This window comes from Melanotaenia boesemani, chromosome 13 (genome assembly GCF_017639745.1).
Source record: "Melanotaenia boesemani isolate fMelBoe1 chromosome 13, fMelBoe1.pri, whole genome shotgun sequence".
Taxonomy (NCBI): Eukaryota; Metazoa; Chordata; class Actinopteri; order Atheriniformes; family Melanotaeniidae; genus Melanotaenia; species Melanotaenia boesemani.
In genome coordinates, this window is record NC_055694.1 from 33,995,124 (window position 1) to 34,008,415 (window position 13,292).

Below are 13,292 nucleotides of genomic sequence, written 5' to 3' on the forward strand. Positions count from 1 at the left end.
ACAGCTGCTGGCACAAAACACACACACACACACATCTGGTTAAACCCTCTGCCAGGCCGTGCACGGGAGCAAGGGAACGGGTGGGGGGGTGATTACAGAGGGTGAGGGGGAAATGGCGTAGCAAGGTTCAGCAGCAGCCCTGACCTCTGTGTGTGCACACACACATGTGTGTGAGGAGATAATTAAAAAGGGCAGACAGATGAGCCCAGCGAGAAAACTAGAGGTCACATGGGATAAGTCAGCTCGCCCGACGCCCCCGCCGCCATCAGCACACGTACAAACAGCGGAGGCAGACATAAATAAATGATAGAAAGCTTTGGTATAAACAGACGTCCTGCTGCGGCAGCGCTTCTTTCAAGCCAGACGTGGAGAATGCCGTCTTTGTGCTCGGAGGCGGTTACAAACTCCGCACATTACCTTGTCTTAGAGATCTACAATTACAATAATTATAAGCCGAGGGCCTCAAGAGGTCTATTATCTGCTCTGTGGAAACAGAGTGAGTGTGTGAAGAGAAAGAAGATGCCTGGACAGTCATGAATGTGGGCTTTACGATAAGAAATGAGCAGGACGGGTTTGTGGGGGTGTAGGATGTGAAATCAATGGCGTAAAACAGAGGAGCAAGTCTGGGCCTGGTGAAGCTTCCTGAACCTGAGAAGCAGGTTTCTGTGCAAGGAGGAGGGATCCCCTTTCAGCTTATTGTTTTATTTAGTATCTGCATGGCTGATTCATTTGCCAGAGTGAAGCTGGGATGGATTCATTTAGTAGATTGGGAAGAGGAAGAGGAATGGCCTGTCTGGAGGATGTTTGCCACATTATAAGGCTTTGTTTCCAGCACTTCATTCCTGAGGAGTAAAGCGAGCCTTCAGGGCCCTTCAAGGCCCTCATTCGCACACACATCTTCCACCTCCACTTCCTGACAAACTGAAGCTGAGGTGTGGTTGGAAGCTCAGATTTAGTTTCTGTCTGCTCAGGCAGTTTGAATGAAAGAGGTTCAGTCTGCGCGCTGCAAATGGAAGCGGCCTCAACTTGCCCATTTCCCTTCAAACTTTCCATTTCTGACAGCGAATCCTCCACAGCTTCACCACGGCACACCTTTAACTTACAACCTCTGGCGTCACACAAGCAAAAAGGTCCAGGACAAAGTTTCCTTGTTGGGTTCTCCTCCTGATTAATCCAGTTTAAGATTAACTAACCCAACCTTTAGCTAACCAAAAGTGCCTAGACATAACAGTGAGTCACAGCAGACTAAACAAAAGCAAAGATCAGAGGTGTTTCTACATCAGGCTTCCAGGATGATGCACCATTTCCAAGAAAAGGCGTGCATGAGACGGTGTCTGTGAAAGGCTCATTCATGACTTGATGAATTTATCTAGGTAGCATTTAACCTCCTGCAATTCATTCATTCATATATAAAACATCAACAATTATTAGTCTCATTTGATGGCTCTTTTCTTAGTTCCCACTTCAGAGTTGGATCAAGTTTGAAAACCAGACAACCTTCCTGGTTGCCTCATCTTTTTTCTGGGCAGCAGAAGCCTCAACAGGATGGAGGATGGATGAGGGAGGTGGAGGATGGAGGAGGGGGATGCACACAATAAGCACAGCACAGGTCCATGACTCAGGGCTCTTTGGGAGCACTGATCATCCAGCAGTGAAGGGGAAGTGGGGGTGGGGTATCACCTCTATCTGTTCCACAATCACAGATCCACATCAGATACCACCACAAAAGATGGTGACAATGGTAAGCCAGTCCCTACCCCCCGTTCCTCTTTCTCTAACACACACACCACTACCATCATCATCATCGTTCTGTGCTCTCCCAACAATACATGGCCAAACTCCTGGGAGCTGCCCTTCCACATGGCTGAGGTCAAGCTAGTGTGACCCATCCCCCGCCATCACTGTTTTTATAAAGACACAACAAAGAGGTTTTTAAGGAGACAGACTTCTCTCACAACAACAGAACACACACTTCCAGCACTTTCATTCGCTCCTCTCCAAGTCCGGCTTTGGACCGGCCGCCAAGAGAGTTGGCATGTCGTCATTTCAGCAGCAGAAGAAGAGCGTTCAGCCCGTCCCGAGCCCGGTCTCTGAGACAGTTCACCAAAGGAAACCCTCCTGTGATGGACCACCGTCTACCCAGGTGCTTGGCGGATGTGGGGGGATGCTTGGCGGGGGTGGGGTCTAGGTGGATGTCGGCGCTCATGTATTTGTGTAGTGTGTGTGATGGGGACGGGGCAGCATCACCGTGGGAGACAGGCAGATGGGGATGGAAATGAGTAGGCAGTGAGCTCATGCTAATCTCCCCCTACAGCTGATCCAAGCACAGAACAAGCGTGTGTGTGCACGCACACACTCCTGATGAAGCACACGACGTTTTGTCGGCTCCGTAGAGCAAAAGTTTGTCTACAAAATCTGAAACAAGCAAACGAACATCCATTTCATTTCAGTGACACAAGAGTTTTATTTCCCCGTTAATTCAGAATAGAACTTAAATCCTCTTTAAAATGACCTCGTGAACACCTGCCTCCCAACGAAAACGGCCAGTCCCAATTAAACTTAAACCACAGTAAGTGGCGGCTTTATTCTGATTATAAATGTGAGTTCGAATAATTCCTCGATCATGTAAACGTTTGTTCTGCTTTAAATGAACTCCGGTCGTTCTGAGCATGCTCGTTCCCTCGTCCTGTCGCCATGACGATACGGTCCTCTAGCTCCCTTCTCCTCCTCAGCTGACCAACGTGAAGCAGTCTGCTGGTGTCGAGCTGCTGCTTCAAAACTAGAATCACCATCAGAGTGAAAATGGTTCTTATTATGTGTCTTCCATGTTGTAGACGCAGGAAGGAAAGAAGCAGGAAGCGGAGTTTGTTTTCTTCTGTACATAAATACGTCACGTCCGCCTCCTGTCCAATCAGAGCCCTTCCCACCTCCCAGATCTAAAGCCGATTAAACGTGGTTTCCATGTAAACCTCAGCTCGGAATTACTATTATTATGTAAATACGAAGGAGAATACTTTAATTCTGAATGATTGAATTCTGAATAATTAATTCAGAATTATAAAACAACATGTAAACATGATCAGTGGGGATGTTAATTTACCTAATAGGTGTGGGTGTGTGTGTGAGTTTGTGTGTGTAGATGAGTCTTAACTGCCTTTGTCAGACAGCCATCTGCCCCATGGGAGTTTCTGTGCCGCTCACGATTGGCCAACACCACTTCAAGAGGCGAGAGGGGTGAGGTGGGTCACATCTTTATTTGAGGAGTTAAAGGTCATGTGCTGCTGGCTGCTCTTGCAACCACATGGGGGGTTGGGGGGGCTCATGTGCTGAGGACCCTTCAGCCTCACAAGGTAAACTGCCCCGGTAGCATTTCCAGGCTCTGAAACAGATTATGTAACTACATCTTTCCCTATTAGAGCTGGAGGAAACAATGATGGAAACGGGTTTTATGAGGAGAAGCTTGATCCTCACAAACAAACACAGAATGGATGCTGGGCATGAGGCCACCTCATTCAGCACAACAACTCAGTAGTTGTGGTTTCCAGTAACGTGTTGATTTTATAACTAAAAGCCCTTCAACACCATCATGGTTGGTGTGTTAAACTCTGCCGTTAATCCAACAGAATGTGGTTTTACTGCAAAGTCAGACTGAGATTTCCACATCAATATCAGCGTAAGCTTAAAGGGTAGGGCTGCAGAGGTCCCACGCCAGGTATGTAGAGTCTGCACCCTGTTTAACCCTTAAAACTCCAGCCATTTCTGCTACTTAAGCTCTACCTGTTAGTTTGTTTTTATATATAAACCAGTCTGAAGCTTTTAATCCCAGTCAGCATGCAGACATGATGTTTGAGACTAAAAGTATGTAAAATTAATGTATCAATAGATATATTTATGCTACTATTTACCTGCTATCCTCACAAAACCAGCTCTAACTCAGCTGCTTTAAGGCACCACCGTGCATCAGAAATGCCTGGAAAACTTCCGTAGATCACCTAAAGGGTAGCTATCCATCACAGTTTACCCCGCAGAGCTATGCACTACCGCTCCTGAGACGCTGGTGATGGTGCTCGGGGGGGATCTGGTGGAGTTTTAAGGGTTAAAAGCAGCCTTTCAGCCAACCCCACTCCTGTAAGCTTGGGAATGTGTTGTTATGGCTGTAAGCTGGGTCTTACAGTGCCATGTGTGTTGATGAATGTTTCAAAGACCCCCTCATTAAATAAACACGCCGGACCTCGCCGCCAACGGTAACCTAACATTAATATTGAATGGCCACAAAAACGGACAGTGTTGTTTGCATGCTAAGCCAGAGGGGCTGCTTTTCCATGTAGCACCTGGAGGAGGGCGCGGGGGTCCTTCCTCACGCGCTCCTGGTGAAGACTGAGAAGAGCCACAGCGAGCCGGGTGTGCTTCTGTCTGCCAAGGGTTGCAAAGCGTGACAGGAAAATACTTTCTCTCTCAGGCTCCCGGTGCTTCAGACGGATATACTCCTAAGTTATGCATGCACTACTTTCCCAGACACCCTACATGCATGGTCGGATACAAAAACAGCAATGTGGGTCACTTATTGGTGGCTCTTTCTATTCTGAATGGATGGGGGGTAGATACTGAGAGTCTTCTCCCCCCGACGCTCTCAGACTGACTCAGTGCTGGTGGTCCCAGGTGCTAGTGTATTAATGCAACCATCCCTGCCTGGGCTCCATAAAGCGCTCGGAGGTCCGCTCCATCCATTTATCACATGATGAAGCCTCTGATGGAAGCAGAGGCAGGAGAAGCCGGGGGGAGCGGGGGAAGGGAGCTCAGCAGGGCCGACAGTGAGGGCTTGAACTTCTTTTCTTGATCTCCTCAGCCACTCACTCCTCTTTAATCAGACCTCTGCTGTTTGTTCTAGATAGCTGTTAGGGCTTTCCGATTGTTCTTCAGGGTTCACCAAGTCACATTAAATGCTTTAAAAAACCTTTTTACACAATAATTTGCTGCTAAATCACAAATTTTCTCTCTGACAGATATTTTACTCCCTAAAAGAGAAAATTTTGGCTCACAATGTAGCCGGGGTTAGCACATATTATCTGGCCTGGAACATCGCAAACACGTTGTCCTTTACAACAAAACAACTAACAACTTTAATGTCAAAGAATTAGCAAGAAAAACTTATTCTAATCATAAATCCAGTGAGTTTATTGAAACTTAACCACTGGTCTGGTGTGGAAATTTAATGTAAGACAATCTGACCAACGCTGGTGTGATTTGACCTGTAATATAAGCATCCAAAGAAACTCACACCGATGTTTTTAATCGCTCGAGCGTTATCTAGAATGGCTGAGGAAATCCCCTTCTGTTCTTACAACTTTAAAGGCTTATGAAATAAAGATTTTCTGCAGGAAGACAGAAAGAAAAGAATCCGTTCTTAATTCATTTTCCGCTGCTACTTCTACGGCAGCCTTCTGAAAGATTTTCCAGACAAACACAACAGTAACCTGTGACTCTCTCTCTCTCTCTCTCTCTCTTTCCTGTCAGCGGTCGCGGTGGAAACACAGACCGAGACAGACGTTAAAAGGCACATCAAAACCGCTGCACAGAATATTCATCTCATGTAGCAATTGTTCCTCAAAGTTTTCACCGCGAAGCCTGAGCAGAGTTCCTCCTCTCTGAGGTTTGATTTTTCCACAATGGGAGAAAAAAAAGGAAAATTAATTTATTTTAGCAGCTAGTTTCTGACATAGAGGAAGAAAGTTGAAAGGGATTTGGAAAAAAAATAGCAGCATGTGTGGAAAGTAATTATGAAAACTGTGATTACACAAATTTAACTAAAGGTCCAGATGATGAACCACATCCCATTCTGCTCAAATGTTCCTACTCATGACATGCCAAGCGTTAGATAAGAGCTGTTCTCAAACCACGTGGACTAAAGGGCTGGAATTTTATATCTTTTGAAAGCTAGCACACAACTTTTCTAAATGTTTAAAGTAAAGAAGAGCTGGACTTTCACTGGACAGAAAAGAGGCGTGCACTTTAAGCAACATGGCGTCTCATTGGCTGTTGAAGCCTGTAGCCATGACACGGGTTCCTCCAGGATTTCTTTGAAACTGTGGGGGAGGGCTTTACCACCACAAGGTGTTTGTCACCCGCCAAGAAAAAACAACAGAGAAAGTTTCGCTGTTGCGAGGTCTCTGGTACAAAGTGTGTGGACAGATTTCATGTTACCGAATGAAGGTCCGGAAAACAGCAAAGCTCTGTTGGCAAAGTACGTTAGAAGTTGGAGGTGAAGAGCAAATAAGAATCTCAGGTTTCGATGTGTTGCAGGAACATCCGCTAACATCTGACTGCTCAGCAATGATCTGTGGAAGCTATCTGACAGCCTGGTGGCCGGATAAAAGGTGAACAACGCACCTTTCCTTGGAATGCATGCTATTCCTTCAGCTCAACAAGGAATGAATGGATTTCAGAGCCAAGCGGCTGCGGGTGGTTGATGGAGAGGCTTTCTGTGTCAGTGTGTCACTCTGAGCTCAAACAGGGATGGAGTTTTCAATCACGCTTAACATAAAGACTCGTGAATGTCAATACAGCATTGATCCCTCAGTCATGCTGCCGCTACAAACCCAGACTGGCAGCACACTAAGGCAACGCAACTCCAGATCCAGGACAAAGTTCTGCATTTGATGGGTAAAGAGGAGCAGCATGAAAACAGAAAACAGCAAGGAATCGACTAAAAACACTCCTCTCTAAAACCCACGCAGCCAGAACAAAACCAGGCTCTGCTGCAGACTTTTGCAATGGTCACGTTTTGCCAGACAGCCTTAAAGAGCGAGTGGAAATATTCCTGAAGCAGCCACTGAAATGCACAGCTACCAGCTGTTGTCCTGTCCACCGTGTGGACATGGTTGACAGTCACAGGGCTTAGCCAGTGCTGCGCCTTGCATACGAAACAGGACATGGCCCTATATCTCCTCTGGGAGTTCACTTCCTCTGAGCCCCAACCAGCACAGCTCCACCTCCCCTCCTCAAACAAGCAGCCCCTTCAGCTGGAGGCCAGAAATCCCAAGCAGCAGCAGGGGCTTTAAGGGGGGGAGTGGTTGTGGAAGTAAAAGGGGAAGTTTTTCACCACAGCACTGTGGAACAAAATGTGACAACCCCCCAAACAGCATCTATGTGTAGGGACTAAAGGTTCTATCTTCAGCAGAAATGCTCTGTAGTTTTCTACAACAGGACAACACATGGCAGCCGCCTGCAGGAATGAGCTGGGTGTCAGCACAGCAACGCAGCATATGCAGAGCATAAACACAAAATGGCTCCAGCCCAGAATTATTCTTCTCACTGGACTTTTTATCCATGTTTAACTGAAAGAAAAACACTTTTCCCCACCTCAGAAAGAAAACGAACCATTGCATAAGGAGGAAATATGACTTCCCTCAAAGTTTCCTTTAAAGTCAGGCTTGACTGTACAGACATGCATGCATAGAGACATGCACCTTCCAAGCCCATCAGGAGTGTCTTCATATGGCAGACATGTAAAACCTCAGCACTCACAGGGAGTGGCAGGTTAGGAATGTAAGCAGAGACCGGGCGCCTCTAATGCATGAGCTGTAATCTGTAAAGCCATCTGAGCCCGTTTACATTACCAACCACACCGCTCCGTTCAGATGCAGTAAAGATCAGATATGATAGTTTGCAATCACAGCTACAAGCTTCATGGGTTTTATGTGCATGGGAACGCATCTGTCCACTGAAACTGCTGCACATACTCCATACCTTGATGAGTCACTTGCATCAACAACAGAGCTGTATAATATATCAACAATGTGTTGCTATCACAAGATCAGCACCTGTCAAAAACCACCCAGACGAGCCCATTTGGACGTGACATGGGTCAGGCGCGCTTCTATCACCGAGGGCTGAAACACCGGATAATCTGAAACGGAAGAAAATTTGTGGATGTATTTAATGGGATGCCAAACATTTGACCAGATGCAAAGGAATCATCCACCTATCCATCCATCCATCCATCATCCATCTATCCATCCATCCATCCATCCATTCATCCATCCATCATCCATCTATCCATCCATCCACCCATCATCCATCCATCCATCCATCATCAATCTATCCATCCACCATCCATCCATCCATCATCCATCTATCCATCCATCATCCATCCATCCATCCATCTATCCATCCATCCATCCATCATCCATCCATCATCCATCTATCCATCCATCCATCCATCCATCATCCATCCATCATCCATCTATCCATCCATCCATCCATCCATCCATCCATCATCCATCCATCATCCATCTATCCATCCATCCATTCATCCACCCATCATCCATCCATCCATCCATCCATCCATCCATCCATCCATCCATCCATCATCCATCCATCCATCCATCCATCCATCCATCCATCATCCATCCATCATCCATCCATCCATCCATCCATCATCCATCCATCATCCATCCATCCATCCATCATCCACCCATCATCCATCTATCCATCCATCTATCCATCCATCCATCCATCCATCATCCATCTATCCATCCATCCATCCATCCATCCATCATCCATCTATCCATCCATCCATCCATCCATTCATCCATCCATCATCCATCTATCCATCCATCCACCCATCATCCATCCATCCATCCATCATCAATCTATCCATCCACCATCCATCCATCCATCATCCATCTATCCATCCATCATCCATCCATCCATCCATCTATCCATCCATCCATCCATCATCCATCCATCATCCATCTATCCATCCATCCATCCATCCATCATCCATCCATCATCCATCTATCCATCCATCCATCCATCCATCCATCCATCATCCATCCATCATCCATCTATCCATCCATCCATTCATCCACCCATCATCCATCCATCCATCCATCCATCCATCCATCCATCATCCATCCATCCATCCATCCATCCATCCATCCATCATCCATCCATCATCCATCCATCATCCATCCATCCATCCATCCATCATCCATCCATCATCCATCCATCCATCCATCATCCACCCATCATCCATCTATCCATCCATCTATCCATCCATCCATCCATCCATCATCCATCTATCCATCCATCCATCCATCCATCCATCATCCATCCATCATCCATCTATCCATCCATCCATCCATCCACCCATCATCCATCCATCCATCCATCCATCATCCATCTATCCATCCATCCATCCATCCATCATCCATCTATCCATCCATCCATCCATTCATCCATCCATCATCCATCTATCCATCCATCCATCCATCCATCCACTCATCCAACCCGCCTCTGCTGGATCCTTTCAGAAAGCCACTAAATCAAAAGAAAAATTCTGATGTAAACTAGCTGGTGCTGAACCAAGCACAAGCTTAGCACCCCCTCCACCCTGCTTCCCCCTGCCTCCACCCTGCTTCAACCTTGAACCCCACTGCTTCCCCCTGCCTCCACCCTGCACCCCCTGCCTCCACCCTGCTTCCCCCTGCCTCCACCCTGCATCTCTGCTCTCATATCTACTTTAAACAGACAGACAATGTAGAAATCGCCTCATCTTGAGGCTGAATTACAAAGTTAGCAACAAACCAAATCTGCAGCCACAATTCTTATCTAAACATCCTGATGTGGAAAGCCACTGATTATGTGTGCCACCCACATGTTCACCAGCCAGAAACCAAAAGACTTACAACCAGGGCCTGGCATGTGTTCCACACCCAGCACACACACTCATTTCAACAATTGAATCACCGGCTGCGTTTACTCTGCTGTTTACAGCTGCTTGCATCCTCCAAGATAACAAAAGAACAAAACTCACACTCAAAAGTCAAGACATGTTCTCACTCAAATGCTCTGTGATTCACTAAGCAAGAGTGGAGCTTTCAAAATATGTCTGCAAGAAGGGAAGTGTGGCAATATCACTTCCTGTGTCTGTCTGTATGTGAGACTGCTGCTCATGCTTCAGTAACAGCCTGATTAATATTCACAGAGCTGCCCGCTTCCTGCACCGCGCAGTGATGCCTTTCTCATCTGTCCAGATGCCACCTGGTAGGGGTGAGCAATATCATTCACGATGATACCAGTAGAAAATGCAATGTTGTGATACATTTCCTTTTCAAAAAAATGAGTAGCAACAAATCCAACGACTTTTTGTGACTTATTTAGGACTGGCGTGAAAATACGTATTGTTCTTATTCTGACCAAAGAGAAGCAGCATTACCACAGGCTGGTGTGGTGTTGAAATAAGTACCCCAGCCATGATATACACCCTTCAACAGGAGTGCTTAATTTATATATATATAATGTGTGTGTGTGTGTGTGTGTGTGTGTGTGTGTGTGTGTTTGTGCTTTATTTCACTGTGCATCTTATCATGTGACGTCTTGTGTGACCAAGGAATTAATATAATCTGTGACATGGTTATATTTATATTTTGGATGTCGCCTGCCTCCACCCTCTGCATTCAAATATTGTGACAAAAGGGACCTCCATCATCCTAAGTTTAGCCATATTCATCAGGTTCCCACCCATGCAGGGTGTTTTTCCTCATTATTAGTGATTCCTGAAACAGGGCTGCTTGAGGGGAGAAAAAGTCTTGGGCTTAACACTCGGGTGCCCAGTCGGCACTTATTAACAGAGAAGAGGCTTCTGAAAGTGGAGGTCCTTGAGGTGTGCCCACTCGAGTCTGAATGAAAGTGTGTGCCAGTAGTGGGTATTCACCATGCATGGCAGGACTCTGGCACTCTTGGTGGTTTCAAAGGTCTCCCTGGTCTCTCTTTCTGTGGCGGGTTCTTCTGAAAGAAACCTCCATGGAGGAGTGGAGGGAAGCTGCTTGTAAACACTTCTGCTGCTGCTTTCTGAGCCTCATCAACAAGTCTGCTGCCCTCAGAAGAGGGTGAGGGTGTCAGAGGTGGAGATGGGGGGGGGGGGGGGCTGGTCTGATGTTTAGTGAATGCTCCCCTTTGTTGGGATCATATTATGTTTCCACCACAATACTTCTAAACCCTGCTTCATCAGCTCCATTGATGTGTAACAGTTGGTGCAAATGGCCACACTAGCCTTTTTTTTTCTCCTAGGGTGGTGTGTGGGGGTGGGATTCTTTACCCTCCTCACACACCAAAGCACAGATTATAATCCCTTCATACACATTTACAGCACTGCATCACTTTGGTGGGAATTCCTGCAAACCACAAGAACCTGCATGCATTGGGTTTATTCCGATCTGATGGTGTGGAGGCAGAAAGAGGAAAAGCAGAGAAGCCTCGGACTCTGATAGCAGCACCGATTAAAGCCACAGGAAGTCAGACTCGTGACAGCCAGACGAGCATTATTTAATATGACACATGATACCCCACAGCAGAAACTGGCTAAATAACAACAATTCCCACACTGATCCACTCTTCAGTGTGAACAAACAGCCACTGATGAGAAAAAAGAGGTTTACTGCCCCACTTAAAAGTTGTTTACACTTTTCCACTGAGCCTTTTGTCGGTGGATGATTGTATTTACTGTACCGGCCAATAAATGGGAGCCTAAGAGGTGCTTCATGGGGCAAATAATGGCTTTATGACCACCAGAGGCGTTTTGTTGTTACTACTGGATGAGGCCCAATTAGTACCACTATGACAATGATGACCAAAGACTGGGAGCATCCTCAAGCTGGGAGGAAGAGGAGGAGGACCATGCCACACAGGACACTAAAATCTTCTGCTACAAGTTGAATTTTAGGCAGTTTAACTGTGATGAAAAGTAAAAAATGTCTGCAGGAACATCAGCAACTCACCCTGGATGACGCTTTCCTTTTGTACTTGTTGGCGAAGTCAAATTTCTCTTTGATCTCGTCCAGGAGCTGCTCCAGACGGGCTTTCTCCTCCTTCCCCGTGTAATCCTGGCCGAGGAGGATGTACGCCCTCCAGTTTGCCGAGTCGAAGCCCCAGTGGCAAGTCCTGTTCTCCTGCGCCTTGTGACTGTGCACCACGAACTTGTGGGTCGGGTACATGAGTCTGCAGTCCATGCACTGGATGCACGCTGCGTTGGGGCTGCTGTACAGCTCCGGCACGAACAAGCCCTTGCACTTGCCGAAGCACTCGTGGTAGACTTTAAAGCTCCTGTCGGTGAGCTGCAGCTCCAGCGACCCACCGCTCAGGTCCTTCTTGCAGCGCGGCGGGTAGGCGCCTCCGTATATCAGGGCGTTGCAGAGCCGCTCCGCGTCGGTCTTGGTGATGAGGCCGCAGGACGGCGCAGAAAAGGGCAGGATCCCCATGACTTTGAGGATCTCCAGCTGGTCCGCCGTGCACCGGGAGCAGTAGATGTGCAGCTGGTCGCACACAGAGTTGATCTGCTGGAGGGTGAAGTCCCGGAGCACCGTGTTGAGGATCTGCGGAAGGCACAGCCGCTTCTCTCCGCCGACCACGAAGCACGAGATGGTCTCACTTTCCAGCACCGTCTCGCATCTCTCCGTGGAGCGGTCCGAGGGGATGAAGAGCGGGCCGGGCATCACGGGCGGCGGCAGATGCTGCAGAACCGGCTCGGGCTCCTTGCCGTCCTTCTTGAAGAGGAGCTCATGTTGCCACCGGGCAGAGAAAGCCGCCGGCCCCCCCAGAGAGCTCATAGAGCTGAGGTGAAACTGCTTGAGAGTTTGTTGCAGTCCCGGATGAGGCTGGAAGCTCTGCCGACTTACAGTCTCCATGTTTTTCCTGCAACTTTGGAAGCGTAAATCCTTGTTGTCGACTGGGAATCACAGCTATCAACCTGGTAAATCCACGGTGTCCCAGAACTGAGTGAAAATGCGAAGCGCTTCATCAAACATCCAGTTGTAAAAAAAGGGAAAAGAAAAGTCCCAGATGCGAGTTTCCAGTTTTCCTCCTTCGCCTAGTGAGTGAAGCCCGGCCAGTCGCTCCCTGTGGCAGGTCGCAGACTGTCCATGTCCGAGAAGACGGCTTTCCAAACTCCAGAGAAGACAAAAGTTCCGTTTTACGACTTTCAAAACAAAGTAGGAGATAAAAATGGAAGAAAAGCGGGAGTCGCGAGTGAAAACGGCTCGAGAAGAATCCTGATTTCAGCTTGTTTCTGCTGTCGAGGACCGCAGCGATCCAGCCCGTCTGCCCCCGCAGTTCACTCTGACTGTACGGAGATGAGAAGTCTGAGAGCCAGGCAGCCTGCGCGCGCTCCCTCCCTCTCTCTCTGCCTCGCGCTCCGTCTAGGTCTCTCTCACGCGCCCTCCCCCCTCAGTGTTTGTGTGTCTGGCTCAGTCATTGAATCCCGGCCAGGAATGTGAGTGACTCTGCAGGCAGGC

At 47.6% G+C, this 13,292-nt stretch overlaps 1 protein-coding gene across 1 annotated transcript in view; it reads right to left on the bottom strand.

The window, feature by feature from the left end:
- The window catches only part of skia (v-ski avian sarcoma viral oncogene homolog a), an 84,718-nt gene extending 71,461 nt beyond the window's left edge, over positions 1-13,257 (bottom strand). Inside the window, exon 1 of the mRNA XM_042003442.1 lies at positions 11,781-13,257. Coding sequence (XP_041859376.1) covers positions 11,781-12,686 — 906 coding nt within the window. The 5' untranslated portion in view covers positions 12,687-13,257. The remainder of the gene's footprint in view (positions 1-11,780) is intronic.
- Positions 13,258-13,292: the final 35 nt, after the last annotated feature.